At 34.8% G+C, this 18,613-nt stretch overlaps 1 protein-coding gene across 1 annotated transcript in view; it reads right to left on the minus strand.

Moving 5' to 3' along the window:
* Window positions 1-18,613, minus strand: part of KLHL1 (kelch like family member 1) — a 329,276-nt gene that overhangs the window by 181,709 nt on the left and 128,954 nt on the right. Inside the window, exon 3 of the mRNA XM_010973559.3 lies at window positions 10,171-10,307. Coding sequence (XP_010971861.1) covers window positions 10,171-10,307 — 137 coding nt within the window. The remainder of the gene's footprint in view (window positions 1-10,170; window positions 10,308-18,613) is intronic.

Below are 18,613 nucleotides of genomic sequence, written 5' to 3' on the forward strand. Positions count from 1 at the left end.
TCAAATTAAATATACTCTGAACTCGATAGAATTTGATCCTTGGATTCTACTCTTCTATTGTTTAAAACATGAAATTATTAATAATCTATGTTTCTGGACAGCATTATATGAAATTGAATCAGCCAACAGAAGGAAGAGTTCTGTAATTCATTATTATGTCTACTTTAGTATAGCAGTGAGGATGTCTTAAGTGTATCCTTTGTCTTATGAGTATTCAAATATTCAAACCTTTCTCAGATTTTAATATCAGAAAACTGTTCATGTTGAGCAAAGTATTAGGCTATTTTATAGCATAACTGACTATGCTTCTTTCTTTGCCTTGGTGACTGAGAAGCTAAAACAAGAGATTGATTTGTAATTTATATGAATACAATCAGATTCTTAAGATATTTAGGATGTAAATCATACTGTGGGTAGGGCAGATTTGAGTTTTAGTGCCTTTTTCAGGTCTTTTTAATTTGAGTTTTAAAGTCTTATATACTATGGATACTTAGGAATGAAACTATTACAAAACTTACAATCCTGTGACTTCTGTAAGTGACTTTTTAATTTTTTTTCTTCCTTTATTGCTTTACTTCAATCAAGAAAATAGTGGGGAGCTTGGAAGGGATAAGTATAAGAGAATGCAACTGACTAGACAGATTTTGCAGCAATAGTACTGACATACTGCTACAGTAGGGTCTCAAAGAACTAAGTTGAATTGAAAGGAACTACAACGTTGCTTCATCTTGGGTGCTTAAATATTTTAGACACTGACTTGGATGGTTGTGATGTGGGAATTAAAAAGTCCGTGGTTTTGATGTTTTATTATCTGACAATCTGCCCAGACTGAAAGTTCTACCCCCCTATCTGTGCATGAGGCCATCCTGGCTTCCCTTACACTCCGGGGCTTCTGAGCTGCCGGATGGTTTTTGTTTGTTTGTTTGTTTAACAGATAATTTTCTTTGGAGCACTACCTTGACTCTCAAAATATGCTGAATATATTATCTAAGTCCCTTTCTGCTATCATTATAGATCAGCTTTAGAGATTGCCACTTCCATTTTCTGACTACAAGCATTTATATTTTTCTTGAAATCATCACATCTAACAATCCAAGTTTATAATTAATATTTCTTAGCCCCAGTGAACTGGAAGCACAATAGTTACAAAGTATTACCCAGGGAGTACACAGTTGATTCTCAAATAAGCATGAAATCCTTTCCCAAAACACTACCCTGGCACATCCATTCATATATTACTAATATATTCTTTTCCCTCACTTTTGTGTTCTACTTTGAGGCCATTTTAAGTCTTTTTGAAAAATGGCAAATTTAAATTAAGTAAATATAAGAACTGATGTTTGTACTTGAGGTCTACATATGCTTTCTTTAAGCTAGTTTGACAAAATAATAATTTGTCAAAAAGTTCAATAATGTATTATTTTTAAAAATGCCCATTTATCATAAAGTATATAGCCCAGGAAAACTTATGACAGTGATTGATGACATCTATTTCAAAGTATTGTGTGTTTACATTCTGCAGATGCAGACATGAACGTAGCAGAAATGAAAACGCTATATATTAAATAAATGTAAAGTGATTTTCACAATTCCTCCTATAAGGATAAAGAAAGAACTTGGAGTAAATTACAATGTTCATTACTAATCTAGATTTTTTTATTGATTTTTTTTGATATTATCTTCTTCTCTACCCACTTCTAAACATTTTTTTGGAGAAGAAAAGATGCGGTGGGAAGCATGCTTCAGACTGGCATGAATGCCATTTGGGTAGAGTGCTTTTTCTGGTTGAGGAATGTGAAAGGACTATGGTGGTAGCTACAATGTTGCTGAGAAGAGAGTTCAAGCACACAGTCTAAAGGGGTCAGGGATAAGGTGTTCCCTTAGGATATCTTGAGTGTGCAATCCACTTCTGGCTAAAATTTGTTTTCCTTGTTGGATAGCCCTTACCATCCTTTATCTGAGGGAGACAAAGCATTTAAAATTAAAGTGCTTGGGGTTCTCATTACAAATTTATTTTCTTAAACATGAAGGGGAAGTAATTTGGCAAGGAAGACGGCAAACCAGGCAAAATGGTAATTTATGGAAATCTTAGGGGTGCAGTGACTGGGGCTTTTTGATTTCCTTGTTTTTGTTTATTGATTTTAGTTGTGTATAGTTGTTTTTACATACGATCTACACAAAGTATCAGCTCTACCAAATTTTAAATGCAAAGTATTGAGAAATAGTCAAAACTCAACTAAAGGAACATTTTAAAAGAGACGTATTTAGAAACATATGTGAAGAGATGTATTATTTAGAAACGTATGGTGCTTTAGTTTTCCCAGTTGTAAGATAAAGTGAATATTGTGAGACATAACTGAGATGTGTGTGAAATATCCCCAAAATAGTAAATATTAAACATGTGTAGTATGTTTTTAATAATTCTTATTTAGAAAAAATAATAAAAGAAAATTAGACTTAAAATTGCAAACTTCTGAATTTGTGAATGCCCAAATCTGAGGATATTTTAAATAGTGCCATAAACAATCACAAATGATTCTCCATTTGGGTAGCATCAACATACTTTCCTCAAGTTGTTCGTTCTTTTGTATACAAGGAAATTAATTGCAAGAAAAAAATTCTATTTGATGACAGTTGGTTCTAGGTCAGTGGCAGGTCACAGTTTTCACTCAATGTGGCAATAACAGAAGTACATATAAGCAGTTTTCCCTCTCATATTAATCAGACAGAATGGTGAGTAGCTTTAGATCTAGGAGAAGGAACTTTGAAATGTCATTGGGAAAACTGGACCATAGTTTTACATCCACATGATTTTGTTGACTTCTGGGTTATGGCGTTTTCATTTCTGTATCTGAATTTAAGATTTGATTAACTATCCAACTCAGAATGTTGCTGTGTGGATCAGATATGATAAGATTATAAATATAAAATGATGTAATATGATAAAAACACACCTCAAATGTATAAAGTAGCAAAATTACAAGTTGGTGGTTTACACAAAACTTGCACCACTAAAACTGTCCATGGAATCATTCATTTGAATTAGAAGTCATATTGCAACATTCAAGCATATAATAAGCTAGGTTCAGAAATAATAAATGTTTGATGAACAACGAGATTATTCCCTCCCCAGATCTCAGTCTTCATATTCATTTTTACAACAGATTATGCAAAGGATGTGAAAAAAACATAAAAATACCTATTATGAATAATCATGATAATTGAGTGCTTACTATCTGCTAAGCATTATGCTAAATATGCTTAATTTGATCAGTTCATTTACTCCTTAAAAGAATCCTCTCATTTAGACATTATTATTTTCCCTTTCTTACAGCTGAGTAATCTTAAGAGCTCATAAAGTTAAGCAATTTGACTGTTAGTTATCCTAACTATGAAATGGGGGAGGCCAGAGGCTGTAATCAAAATTCTTAATGAGAAGTAAGAAATTGGTAGTGCCAGTTAGAATAAATGCCCAACAATCAGAATGAACATTGGGATGCCCACTTCATAATAAGCTCTGGTTAAATATTAGTCCTGGCCAAAGAAGGTCCTAGCTATTTCTGATGTTAAATTCAACACTACACCGTATTATACATACTGCCCCTCAAATACAACAGAATCAAGTGTACAGATATTTTGGAAACAGAGTGGAGGTAAAATAATCCTGAGAAAAAATAATTAAATAGAATATTAATGGCATAAGAATACATAGCCTCTACCCTGCTCAGTTGGTATGTAGCATATGATTCAGTCCTTGCCTTCCTAACACCAAAAGCAGAGGAAAATATAAACAGTTATAATACTGAGAACAACAATAAAAATAAAATGAAAGCAGATTTTTTAAGAAAGCAAAGTTGATTATAAGATGAGACCAGAGAGATTTTCCTTACTTGGAAACTCAGAAAGCAAATGTGATTTATGGTGCAGAAGAGACAAAACCTTTCCTCCAAAGCTAGTAAATATTGAGCTTCACATAGCTATTTCATTTTCAGTCTGTCTATAAAATCCCCTAGCAAAAAGCAAAAGTGCAGTTCAAGCATAACAAGAGAAGTTGCACAATATTCAAAAAAATGTATTATTTTAAGCTATCTATTTGATATAATAATGTTCCCCCAATTAATTTTGCTTTATTCAGTGATGCGCGCGTGCGCGCGCACACACACACACACACACACACGGTTTCCTAGTAAAATAATGGAACGGTGGGGTTATGATGCCAATATACTACTTATTTATTTTATTATTTTTACTTTTTTTCTTACTGATTGATATAGTTTATTTCAATATCCTATGAAAATGATTAAACCAGTATTTTTAATTATTCGGTAATAATAATATATAAACCATTCAAAGGCTCAATTTCTTAAACTGAGAATAGAGTTTTCTCATCGAGTGAAAACCCTACATTTAAAACTAATATTCTGCTAATGTGCTTGCGTATTCATGCCACTTGAATTAAACTAGTAATAAAAATAATACAATAATTTACTTTCAATTTCAATAAAAATTCTGAAGGGAATTTAGAATATACAGTCCAGGCTGAATGTATTGATGTATACTTTTTAATATTAAAGCAGAACATTAAACATCTCAGCTCCTGAGTGTGTGTATTTATTTCATTCAAATGTTTGGCAATAAGCAGGAACTCTCTCACCATTCCTTAGCATGTGCTAAGACTTTAATTAACTTCAGCGGCATACAAACCTTTTTTCTTTTTTCTTTTTTCACAAGGAAGTTAACTCTTCAGAATGATTAAAGGTTTGCCATTTGGCAGTTTAATTTTCTACCCCTCTTTTTAATACCTCTGCTAGATGGGCAGCTTCCTTTATTTAAACCTTGTCCTTATCAGTTCTCTACAGGACCTGACACTTTGCTAGTAACCCTGCAATCCCATCTTCTATATTTGTTTGAACTCTATTTCCTTACACATCAATGAACACAGTATATTTTCAAGTATGTCAGGATAATAGGGACTATGTACTATGTAAGAGATAAACCGGAAGGGAATTTCTATCAGCCTGAACGTAACTTTAAAATATAGTGAATCCCAGAGCATCCTTTTCAAATACATTAAATTTCTTTTATTTTTACAATGTGACCATCAATTTTTGGCTTGAAAATAAATATATATATATATATAAAATGTTATATTCACAAAATCAATATAGTAGCCTCCAAAATTTGCTTTACATCATCCTCTAATGAGGAAACACTAGGTTGTATGTGTATATCAAAAAGTATGTTCATACCAAATGAAGATAACCAAAGTTAGTTATTTTAAACCTTAAATAGGAAAGTGCCTTAAAGGCAGAGAATATGTGTAATTCTGTGTCTTGTCTTCCAGAGCCCATCATAGTGTACAGCACATCCTGGGAATACAGTAAATTTCACAGGCATCCAGTGCATTCATAGGGCAAGAACTGCTAGGCATGAATGTACTAAAGTTGTCAGGTATCACTGCCTCCTGCAGGGAACCAGCACTAGACTGAGAGGAGGTATGCCTCAAGCCTGCAGTGAGCCGCTATCTAGCAATACGGGAAGCAATTTAAGTTCCCCAAACTATTGTGAGGGAAAGGTGATCATAAGCTACTGCAAGGAACTCCAGCATAACCAGTACTCTACAAGAGGACACTGATCCAGGTGAGATAACACCATTCAGTTTGTGCCCTGACATCTTCCTCTAGTAACGGATTAAGCGTCTTACTATTGATCTTCATCAGGTTACTTTATCTCACTGACTGGGCTGCATTAAGAGCTTCAGTCTCTTAAGCATTGGGAAAAAAAAAAAAATCTGTCCCTTCATATTAATTCAAAAGAGACCAACAAAGTTCTGATTTATGTTATAATGATTTTGTTAGTGCTTATTTGAGATATCAAATATGTAATTCAAAACATAGTTGTTTTGGTGTCTCTGCTTTGTATTATCTCCTTAGCCATAGAAAAAAATGTTCATTTGTAAAATTGATAATGCTCAGGGTGGAATTTCTGAAGTTCCATGCATCTCTAATGTTCTAAGTAATTTGAAAACAGAATGATGAGAAACAGTAAACATCTACTTTTTTTAAATTTTCTTTTCTGATTCCATGCTTCTGAGGATGTTCTGTAGAATAGTTCCAGAACAATCTTGACTTTATTATCCCTAATCACAGGCTTTATTGCAGGTTAAACTAATACTATCCCAGTTCTCTTTTCTTGATGAGTACAATTACAGAATAGAAGATCCATTACATGTAGGAAAATGTTTAAAAAGCTCTTTTTAAATCCATTTGATTCTGCACACCTGAGCCTGTCAATAAGTGGATAGTGCTATGTAGATCCTACTGCTTTTGAAAACAAAAGAGCTGTTTCACTCTGCCCTGCTCCAATAAGGTTATTCATTACCAAATTTGTTTAAAGGTTTATGTCATTTTAATCTGTATCCATCTAGTCTCAATTTATATTTTATTTTGTCCCGAGTGTGACCCTCTTTGCACAATAAGTGCTCAAATATTTTTAATTGAATTATGGTTTGATTTTGAAAAACCAATATACAATATTATAATTATGTATTCTCTGGATTACTACTAAGTATTCAAACTTTAAATTTAAGACACTAATGGTAAAAGGTCACTATTTTATAATACACAGAGATGCTTAAATAGTCCTTTGTTCTCTATAAAAGACTAAGATCACACTCAGATTTCCTAATAAAAACTATTAAAAAAAACAAAGGAAAGTTTTAAAAAGAAGAAGTTAAACAGTTAATCAAGAATTTAGAAAGATGATATGAACCCTCCTATTAGATATACAATTATTTCTAACACCAGTGTAAATTTTCATTCCCTTTCCATTCCTGAACTATTACAGTGTGTGGAAAAAAATGACCTTGTCGTGCCTTTTATTTAAAGTGAAGAAGCTGATTTTGCTACAGCAATAATTAGTCATCATTTCTACAATTGTATCTTTACCCTTCCTATTTCCATGAATATTTTCTTTAATTTTGTTTAACACAAAGACCTTATTGGTTTTCTGTATTCTACCTTATGTATTGTTAGGAAGAACCTCATTATATATACATATACATATATATGCTTTTTTTTTTTTTTTTTTTAGAAATAATTGTTACTCCCTTTGAGCTATTACCCAGCAGTCACCCCTCAGTACCCAGGTCACTCTCACTAATTACTAGGAAAAAAAAAATCTCTAAATATTTGCTTTGGTTCTTATTGAAACTTTATCAGGCCCCCGATTCCATTCCTTGTCACTCTAATTTGCTGCTGTAGGAGGAAAAAAAAAAAAAGGTAAATAGAGAAGATATCTCCTGCTTCTTACCATCTATAAATTTTATCACGTGGAAGTCTTTAAATAATGATTCCCCTTCAAATCAAGGAGTATTAAACTCTATAATCATTAAAGCTTATCTCAGCTAAAAATTCATTTCAAGCTACTTTACCCATTCATTCTTTAATGCCTAAATTAATGGGATACATTAACTACGTACAGTTCTTTCAAATCTAAAGACTTTCCAGATCTCAGGGAAATTTTCATCTGTTTAAATAATTTTAAAGTACTCTAACCCACCTCTACTGAGCACGATACTTCTGCAGCTAATAGTTAACTGTCAATTCTTGGCATAGCTGAACCTCCCTAGTTTCTCCAAAGCCTCTCAAACCTCAGAATTTAAGAAAACATTTCCAATGGGATGACCCTTTACAGATCTCACTGCTCATTCATTTTTCCCCTTTTCTGTGATGTATTTATTTTTAGCCCCCTACAAAGGAAAGGCTTAGAGATCAGCTAGTAGGCTAGCTAAGTAGACACATACCCAGATACTTCCTGTCTTCCCTTTCTATACCATTACTTACTTGATCTCTTGTATTATTATGGTTTCTTACATTGTATATAGCAAAAGAAAAGGTACCTACTTTACATTATGGCTAAAACTCCCCCAGTATTACCAGGTAAATTGCTTGCTCATCTAGCACGTTTCTATAAACTAGCAATTGGAAATTTATCAACCACCAGGGAGATACAGGTATCAGAGCAAAGACCAGAATGGCAGTTGTAACTGAGACAGCTTTGTATCCTGTCTACTCTCTGCGAAGCAGAGCCAAATCTGGGTCATTACATTCAGCAGGGAACTTTGAAACACTTTCCAACTTTCTGCTCCTCGATGATAAGTGTCTTCTGACCTAGTTTTGCATGCGAGAAATGCAGGGCTGCCAGACCACGGAGGCTGTAAGTGTTGGATCTATGCCTGTAAGTTGCTAGAAGGATCCCTAAAATGTGAGCTTCGTGATTCTTCCCTTTCCAGGAAACCTTAATATGGTTATGTTTTCTATCTCTTGGCTGGGAGGTTTTATATTATTATTTCAGGTGGCATGCAAATTGAAATTGACCAAGATGGTCTTAAAGTCCCTTCAGCTTTACTAAAATTTAGGCAGGCTATTTCCTGACTCTATTTCTTTGAGATGTAAATTATTTTTTGGAAAAACATTTTTTTTAAAAAACTGGCCTCTTGCCAGTTTTACAACACAGTAGTGTTTTCCTCAAGGACCTGGAAACCATCTCTTTGAAATGCCAACATCAAGGGAAACACACTCCTATCTCTCAGTTTTTGTGGGAGGGTGAGAGCCTCATTTGAGTGGGCACCTTGCTTCAAGTCGTAACACTACCTTATGCCACAGAGACAGGAGAAAGTTTACTCTTCCTTTAGGAAGAGCCAATCAGCGTTGGCCTGTGTTCTCTCTCTCTCACTCCAGTACTTAAAAATCCTCCCCCTTTCCTTTGTTTCAGACTAAAGACTGAATACTTGTCTCTCTTGGCTATTGCAATAGCCTTGAAAGAAGACTTGCTTACCTGTCTAAATTTGTCCAGTGCAATTTTGTTTTGACAAAATATAATTTAAAAATTTCTGAGGCTGGAAAACGTCTAAGTTTTTCCATCCTGTTGCTGCTTTGAGATTCAAGCACCCAGAGTAGGTGCATTTTTCTTTCCCAGTAAGTTTCACTTGCTGATAAGTGTAACATTAGTGTAGCAAACCCCTCTCTGTGAGAAGCTTAATCCTCCAGGAGGACAGATTTTCACTACTTCCACAGCTTTGGGTTCAAGTGGCTGATCTTCCCAGTGCTATTTCTTGTTTCCCTGTAACCAGAAATGCTGCAAAACCCCAGCTCCTTGAACTAGGGTCCTGCTGCTTTGGTGATCAGGCTCTAGACTCTCCTTTTTTCCTCATGTCATCCGATGGTCAGGAGTTCAGGCAAAACTATGTGCCATTTCTAAAAAATATTGCATCGGTCCATACCATCTGCCTTTGCTTCTATCGCAGGATTTTATTATAATGTGCCCTCTTCCCCTATTAATCTTGAAAGTTATTAAAATGTTTTAAATGAATGTGAGTCACAATAATGCTCTGAACAGCAGATTTTAGGTGTTCTAATACCCTCTTAATGTTTGGTATTATATAATATTTATCCCTTGCCTAACTCTTCTTGCCACTTGGACTGTGAGCCTCTGGAGGGCAAGGACATGGTTTATTCATTAGTTTATTCTCCAGAGATACAGCTAATACTTGCACATTGAGCAACATTCAAAACATGTTTGCTAAATTGGCAAAATTATTTGCACTAAATATAATATGATATAAAGGCCGATAGAAAAGCCAATATAGTAGATGAGGTGAGGAAAAAAGGCTTCAAAAATTAGCCATTTTCACAACTCTAAGTATCTTTATTTTCCTTTTTAACTAAGTTTGCCAAGTCCACATTAAATGGACCATGAAGATTTTAATATTGAAATAAACACATTACAGGGAAAAAAATAATTATTTGAACCCATCATTCCTAAAAGAAAGAAAATTATCATCTATTTCCCTTCTTAATGCTCCACAATTGGACATAAATAAATTCAAATTTAATAATTAATAACCATTTTTCTCCTCTCCCAAGCTTTCTATTGACTATGATTATAAAGCAGTTTAAATTGTTTGTGGGAAAGAGTCAGGCATATATATACACATGTACGTTGGTGATTTCAGTAACAAATGGAAAAGTGGTCTGATTTTCCTGTTAGTCTTTCAACAGCAAAAAAGGGAAAGATCCAGGCTGAGCATCTTTTTTAAGCTTTAAAACCTATATTCAAATTCTAAAATTCACAAGATGTCAAGGTGAAACTCTGATTCTTTTACTGTACCTGTATATGCAAATTGGACAAGGTCCCAGAGGGCATTGGGGTCTATGCCTTCCATCTTGATCTCCTCCTGCTTGGCTTCACAAACATCACTCGTAAACATGGCAGCAAAATAGTCGGAGACTGAGCTCAGAACAAGCCTGAAAGAGTCACAGGATCTGATTTAGGCCATGAACATGTCAACAAGAACGTAGTGCAGAGGACTCTATCTGTCTATCTATCTATCCATCCATCCATCCATTCGTCTGTCTGTCTATCCATCGATCTATCTGTCTTCAGCTATCTATCTGACCTATCTAGTGATCTGTCATCCATGTATATATCATCTATCTATTCATCGTTTATTGTCTTATGAATTATACTTTTAAAAACTGATTTGGGAGATTCTGCTCCAACCTCTGGTCACAGAGCACTGTCCTACATTTTCTTCCATAATTTTTACATTATCTTCTTTCACATTTAGGTCTTTCAACCTTTTGGAAAGTGTTCAATTCTGTTTCTCTCTACATACTCACCCACAATTCATAACACTACTAAGGAATCTGATTTGCTCCAGTGTATTGATGGTGCTGACTATGTTTGAAATTTGAGTCTTGAATGTGTAGTGATCTCTAAGATTTTTTTTTCTTTTTTGCCTATTTCTTATCCTTGTGCAAATACAATATTTTTTAATACTATGATTCTAATTATGTCTTTATAACCAATGAGGTAAATCCTCCCTCTTTATTTTTATTTAACTATTAGTGGAGTTTTATTCTTCTCATAAAATTTAAAGTAAGCCCTTCTAATAAGTCAACTAGAATTTTAATTAAAAATGCACCAAATTCCTCATTTTTTTTTACCCTATTAATTCTCTAATTCTTTCTAGGATCTAGTTACATATATGTTTCAGAAATGGAGAGTGCCTTACAGGCTGTTGAGTCATTTGGTTTTACACTTGAACTTTCTTTTACTCTGTGTTTTACTGCAGATGATTTCTAGTGACTTGAATCCAGATCTCTCTTGATATTCCCTTGCTTTATTTATCATATTATTCTTTTCCTATAGATACTTTAAATTATTTCTCATAGTTGCTTTAATGGCCTTTACTGATAATTTTAACACCCGGGTCGTTTCCAGGTTGATTTTCATTGACTGATTTTACTCCTGACCATGGATTACCTTGGTCCTGCTTTACTCCCAAGTAGTGTACATTTCAGATGTAAAATGGACATTTCCTGTCCTCACCCCCCAAAAAGTAGAAGCTAAGAAGGGAGCATCACTCTAGTTTTTAGTTATTTTTAATTTTCATTGTTTATGCCAAAACTTTTCTGATAGCTATAAATAAAAAGTACAAGAAATTCATTTTCTGATGTTTTATTGGTGTTTTAATGAGAGTGAAGATTTTTTTTACTAAAAAAAAAAAATCTAACTGGAAATATATTTTTAAATGATTGAGTAAAATACTTGACAATATATTCTGATTGTAAAGAAATAGAGAATTATAAAAAAGTGAATTGTAGTTAGGAGGTATGTTTTAAACTGTTGTTGAATTAACAATCCTGAAGCTTCTTTCTGTTTTAAGTGGACTAAAATTAGAGACAGCAGTTTAATTTTATAATATGTCACATTTTTAAAATTTAAAAAAAAATTTTTTGGGGGATAATTAAGTTTATTTATTCATTTTTAGTGGAAGTACTGGGGACTGAACCCAGGTCCTTGTGCATGCATGCTAAGCAGGTACTCTACCACTTAAGCTATACCTCCCCCTATAATATTTTTAAAAATAGAAATACTTGTATGTGTATGTGTTGTGTGTGTGTATGTGTTGTGTGTGTGTGTGTGTGTGTGTGTGTGTGTGTGTGTACAGGTGTATATACCTTAAAGGCTCCTTGGAAAAATAATTTATTATAGAGATGAAACAGGGAAAGTTCAAGATGACTCCAGACCATCTTTTGTTCCAGAAATTAAAGAAATGCTCAAAAAGTAATAGAGACATGTCAAAAGAACTAAATGTGATGCTTATGTCTGTAAGCTAAACCACTTAACTAGTAAGCTTTGGATGGACTTTCTTTTCTAAAAACATTGCAAGGCAAAGGAGAGGAATAAAAGTCAATACAAGGCATTGTTTTCCTAATATTCAAGTCAAAAATTTTTATTTATTTTGCAATTTAACCTGCTATATATTTTATTTCTATATAATGTAAGTGGAGGGCATGGTGAAAGTTAACTTCAACAAAGAGAGACACTCCTTTTTTTAAGGGAAAAAAACCCATCAATATATATTTTATGAATTTAAGAATGGGATTCATGACTTTAACTCTTCTGTTAATATTAATGCCTAGGGTGGTAACATGTTAGAAATATTTAAAGTTATCAGCTTGCTACAAATTTAAATGGATAGTTAGTAACTAAACATGTCAAGTCTATATTTTCAAAGTTTGACAAAATAATTAAGACACAAGTATCCTTAAGTATTTATTACACACTGATTAGATAAATCAGTGCCAAATAATCAGTTTTAGCAAAAGAACTATATATAACATTTTATGGTACAAAAATAAACTATCATAAGCCAGAGGGATATAAATCTTTTTAGAGCATAAAAAATATATTGACATAAAGTTAACCAGCTTAATTTTAAATATATAAGGGCTTTATTTTCAACCCGGGTACATTCATGTAGAGGAAAACATTATGAGACTTAAAGAATTCAATCTTCAATAATTACATGAAAGCTTCTCGACCAACTATAAAATACAAAATACTGCAAACTCAGTAAGAGAAGTACAGAAAAGTTCATAGCACGTTTAGATTTAGTGACACATCAAATTTGAGTTAGATGGTAAAAGAGGGATATTAGTAATGCATAACAGAAAGCAGTATCTTTATACATGCGTGTATGACTGGCATTTGCTCTAAGGAGCAAAAAAATGCATAAATAAGTGCATGTGTGCAGCCACTCTGGAAAAATCTCTTGCTGAGGTGACTGCAACTTTATTTCAAATCTATTAAACTTTTCTAAGCCCCACTTCAATTTATTATGGTGTTTGACACTGTTGACCTCTCACATCTTCTTCAAATCCCTTTTTGGCTATGGTGGTACAGACTTTCTTACCTCAAATCTCCTTGGATTCATTGACTGCTCTTTCTCTTACTTCTTGACCCTTTCATTGTCTCCAGGTTTTTTCCTCAGGCCTCTAAACTTTGGCTTTGACACCCACTGTTTCAGATTCAGCTTTGAGCACGGCCTTAATTATTACTGTTACACTGGTTTTCATCTAGCCTCGTATCTCGAATGCCTACGGAAACTGCTCACCAGACAGCCCAGAAGCATTCCAGTAAGCCCTCAACCAAACTCGGTGTTCCCTGTGAGGTTTTCTTGCGTGTTTACTTCCCTGATTCTAACTGGTGCATCACCAATACTGAACATTCACAGTAGATGTTATGAAGCCATCACTTAGGTCTCCTGCTTCATCGCCTATAGGGAATATGACTCAAAATCTAACTTTCCTTTTGTATTGGATTTTGTGGCTCCTGTGCTCAGACTCTCTTTATGAGACACCTCTGCCTCCAGCACTAGTGATGCTGGTACCTAACTGCTCCCCGCTGTCCCTTCTCCGTAGAATCGCACTTGGTCAACAGGAGCTGCCTCACCCCCTGAGAATGTGTCTGCTCCTGCTCTTCTTACCTCTTCTCCCAACCTTCCCAGCCTCCCCCCACTCTCACCCTGTGGGTGGCCCCAATGACTAATGGGACTAAAGTATAAAATGTTGTCCCTTTCCTCAGGATATGACTAATTCTGGAGCAAGTCTTCCTCCAGAGCTTCTCAGCAGTTAAGGATGAAACAAGGCATCAGCTGAGACCACATCATTGATTTGTTCCTTCCTTTGCCCTATCTTTCTCATCTTCTGAGGACACTCTTTAAACAAATCATGCACCCCTAAATTCCAGTCTCCATCAGTACTTCCAGGGAGCCTGACTTATGACACTTCAAAAAATTTCTCAGTTCATCTCTTTTCCTATGTTTATATGGCTCTCATTTCATGCCTGGATTAACTATAACAGCTTCCTAGATCATTAACTAGTTTTTGCTGTGCTCATCTTTCATACATTTTCTAAAGCTCTATCATTTTTCAGAGCTGTCTTTGTAAATTATGATAGGCAGTCGATTGTAGTCATTAATGCATTACTTCTGTAGCCAGATTGCCTGAGTTTGAATTCTATTTTTACCACTTCTTAAATGCATAATTTGGGTAAATGCCTTAATTTCTCCATTTTTTTATTTCATAAGAAAAAAAAGTGGGGAAAATAAGAATTTCCTTCGTTTTCAGGACAAAATGAGTTAGTATATGCAAAGCATTTCAAACAGGGCTTGGCACATAATCAAGGCAGTAAGTGTCAACTATTATTATTATTATTATTATTATTATTATTATTATTATTATTATTATTATTATTATTATTATTATATTTATTTTGTTACTCTCCTCTTCAAGAACACACATGAGCTTCTAATTATACACATTTACAAACTTCCCTTCTGGTTTTCAAGGTCTCTCATAATCACTTTAGTCCTACTTTTATGGCTTAATTTCCTATCATTTTCAATACAAACTACTTCATTTTCACTAAGCTAGTACCTCATAATTTTTACAACTACAAAGTCTTTACTTCTCTATTTCCCTATACTATTCTCACTATCTAAAGTAGCATACACACCTATTTCCTACTAGGTTGATCCCAATCACAATTTTACTAAAAAAGTTCATAGTACTCTGTCATATGTTGTTTATTTCCTTGTTTGATTAGCTCTTGTGCTTGGTATCAAAGCCATCTATTTCCATCATAGTCATTTACAACTATAATAATTCCCTTAGTTGTCCTATGGGCTATTCTTTCCTACTCAGATAATTGCAAACTTCATGAGGGGAAGTATCTTACATGACAGTCCTTTTGCATCACCAACAGGGCATAGACCAATGCTACAATATGTCTGATAAACATTTGTTTTAATTAATGCAAAGAAAGATGCTTCATGAACTGCTGAATATCCGTAGTATGCCTTTAGCAGATACTAAATTGATATCTAAATAATGGGTGAAAAGCAAAACAAAAGTTTTCAGCTTCTTTCACCATCGCCCCCTCCCCAGTTTTACTGAGATGATATTGATGTATGACATGTGACTTTGATACATATATATAGTGAAATGATTGCCACCATGTTTTTATAATTGTTATATTCTATTGATAAATTGACACTTTTATCATTATATCATGACCATCTTTTTCTCGTTACCATTTTTAGCTTAGAATCTATTTTTCTGAAATAACCATAGCTACCCCTGCTCTCTTTATGTTTCCATTTGCTTGAGATATCTTTTTCTATCTCTTCACTTCGAGACTATGTAAGTCCTTAAAGCTGAAGTGAGTCTCCTGTAAGCAAAGTGTAGTTGGGTCTATTTTTTAATCCATTTATCCACTTTCTGCCTTTTAATTGAAGAATTTAATCCAATTACATTTTGAGTAATTATTAGTAGGTAAGGACTTTTATAATGCCATCTTATTGTTTCCAGGCTGTTTTGTGGGTCCCTTTTTCCTTTCTTCCTTTTTTGCTGCTTTCTTTCTTAATTGATAATTTTCTATGGTATTATGCTGTAATTCCCTTCTTTTTTCTTTTATGTATCTATTGTAGGCTTTTGCTTTCTAGTTACCATGAGGCTTACATAAAACATTCTATAAAAATAGCAGTGCATTGTACACTGGTAATTTCAATTGCATACAAAAACTCTGATCTTTTATTACCACTTGCTTCAATATTTTATAGTCTTTTTTAATTTTTTTAACATTTTTATTGAGTTATAGTCAGTTTACAATGTTGTGTCAATTACCAGTGTAGAGCACAATTTTTCAGTTGTACATGAACATACATATATTCATTGTCACATTCTTTTTCACTGTGAGCTACCACAAGATCTTATATATATTTCCCTGTGCTATACAGTATAATCTTGTTTATCTATTCTACATATGCCTGTCAGTATCTACAAATTTCAATCTCCCAGTCTGTCCCTTCCCACCCCTCCTCCCCCTTGGCAACCACAAGTTAATACTCTATTTCTATGAGTCTGTTTCTGTTTTGTATTTATGTTCTTTGTTTTTTTTAGATTCCACATATGAGTGATCTCATAGGATATTTTTCTTTCTCTTTCTGGCTTATTTCACTTAGAATGACATTCTCCTGGGACATCCATGTTGCTGCAAATGGCATTATGTTGTCATTTTTATGGCTGAATAGTATTCCACTGTATAAATATTTTATGTTTTGATATCACAATTTGCCTTTGTTATATTGTGTATTCATTAACTAATTATTGTAGCTATATTTATTTTTAATGTTCTTGTCTTCTAACCTCTATACTAAAGTGATTAACATACCATCATATTACAGTGTTAGATTTTTCTGAATTTGACTATATACTTAGCTTTATTAGTATGTTTTTACACTTTCCTATGTTTTAATGTTACTAATCAGAATTCCCTCATTTCAGCTTGAAGCCCTTCTTTCAGCATTTCTTGTAAGGTAGGTCTGATGGTGATGTAATCTCCAGTTCATGATTCTCATGGCTTTGCATTGGTGTCTGTGCATTTAAAGAAGTAGGTGCCTCTTCCAATCTTCACAGACTGAATTTGGCAGACAAAACCTTTCACCAATCAGCTTATCCAGAAATTCTGAGTGGGCTGACTGGTAGCACCTGTAAGCAGGCTTCTTTCTGGTGTCTTCAGGGAGGCAGGTTTGGTGTCTAGGTCAGCAGGCGGGCAGGCCCGGTGCTTGAATACACAAGGACCAGCCTAGGGCTTGAGTCTGAAGGGGTCAGCCTGGAGCTTGGGAATCACTGGGGTGGGGCTGGTGCTTAAGTCTGAAGTGATTAGTCTGGGACCTTGCTCTGCATGGATGGACATGGGTCCTGGGTCTCCAGGCATCAACCAAGCACCAGGAACCACTATGTTGGGCCCAGTATCTGGGTCCACAGGGCCTGGTTTGGTACTGGGATAGTCTGTGAGCTGGTTTCATGGAACCCAGATTGGAGGCTGAGGTACTTGTGACTGGCTTGGTGCTAAAGTAAGCCTGGAAGCTGGGGCTACCAGAGTCAGCTTGTACACTGGGAACTTGGGGGCCAGTCTGAGGGTTTGTTCTGTCAGGGCAAGTCTGGTGCTGAGAAAGCAGAGAGCCTGGAACCATGGGAACCTGCCTAGAGTCTGGGTCCACAGGGCCCAGCCTGGCACTGGGGGAGGCTGGGGGCCTGGGGACATGCAAGGGCACTGACATTGGGATGGGTCAAAGGCCTGGGTCTATGGTAGTTGGCTTTGTTGGGCTCAGCCAGAAGCCTGGGTAAAAGGAGCCCCTTGTAGTCTGGGTTGAGGGCTGATTGGCATCTTGGGGCCACAGGAACCTCCCAGGGCCAAGAGATCAGGCCTTCACTGTGCTGTGCTATCAGCCTGTGTCCATAAGAGTCCTTCCAGAGCCTGGTACAATGGGTGCTGCCTGGGGCTGTGGGATTTGCCTGAAGCCAGTAGGCATTGGGACCTTTTTTGTTTTTCCTCTCATTTGTACAGAGCTATTATAAACTACCAAGCTGATTGAAAGTTTTAGCTGGAAGTTGGATTTACTACAAGGAAGAAAATGAATTATTTCTCTCCCATCATAGAACATCTGTAAATTTGTCAGTAGAGAGAAGCCCAGCTACCTGCCTGCTCCTGAGTACTAATATCAAAGTACTTATGAAAGTAATCTCCTTCTACACCATTAATTAGGTATTTCTAAATACATTAATTCCCACTTTTAGCCTCAACTGTTTTCTTGATACTAGTGCTCAGCAAAGAACATTAAAATAATAAATATATTCTTGAAACAGATGCATTCATTAACATGGACAAAAAAGTGAACAGAATCTTATGCTTCCTGAAATGCCTAGTATTTTGGTCTATAAAGCAAGATCCTTTTTTTTTCTCCATCAGATATCATTTTAATTTTCACTTTTTTTTATTTGATCATGAATTTTTGCATGTTCATTCTCAAAAGTTCAAAGAATATATATGTTTAAATATTTTAAAAAATGCCAGTCGCTCCTTATCCGGACTAGGAGCCCTGCTCCCCAGGTGTAATCTTTGTTGACTGCTGTAACTCTCCACATTGTTTCTTTGTACAGAAAATTATAAGTAACATTATTTCCAACTCAGAGGAAGTTAGCTGTTTGAGATTTTCTCATTTATTTTTGTCCAATGCATTTACTCTCTTAATAATGGCTTAAAGGGGAAAAATTTTTCACAGACTGAATCTTATTTCATTATATACCTCTACATTGTAGCAAAGTAGGCCCTTAATCCTTTTACTATTGAAAATTTGACTGTCCAATTATTAATATTGATCTTGTCAGTGTAATTTTCAGCATCTGGCATCCCTAAT

This window comes from Camelus bactrianus, chromosome 14 (assembly GCF_048773025.1).
Source record: "Camelus bactrianus isolate YW-2024 breed Bactrian camel chromosome 14, ASM4877302v1, whole genome shotgun sequence".
Classification (NCBI taxonomy): Eukaryota; Metazoa; Chordata; class Mammalia; order Artiodactyla; family Camelidae; genus Camelus; species Camelus bactrianus.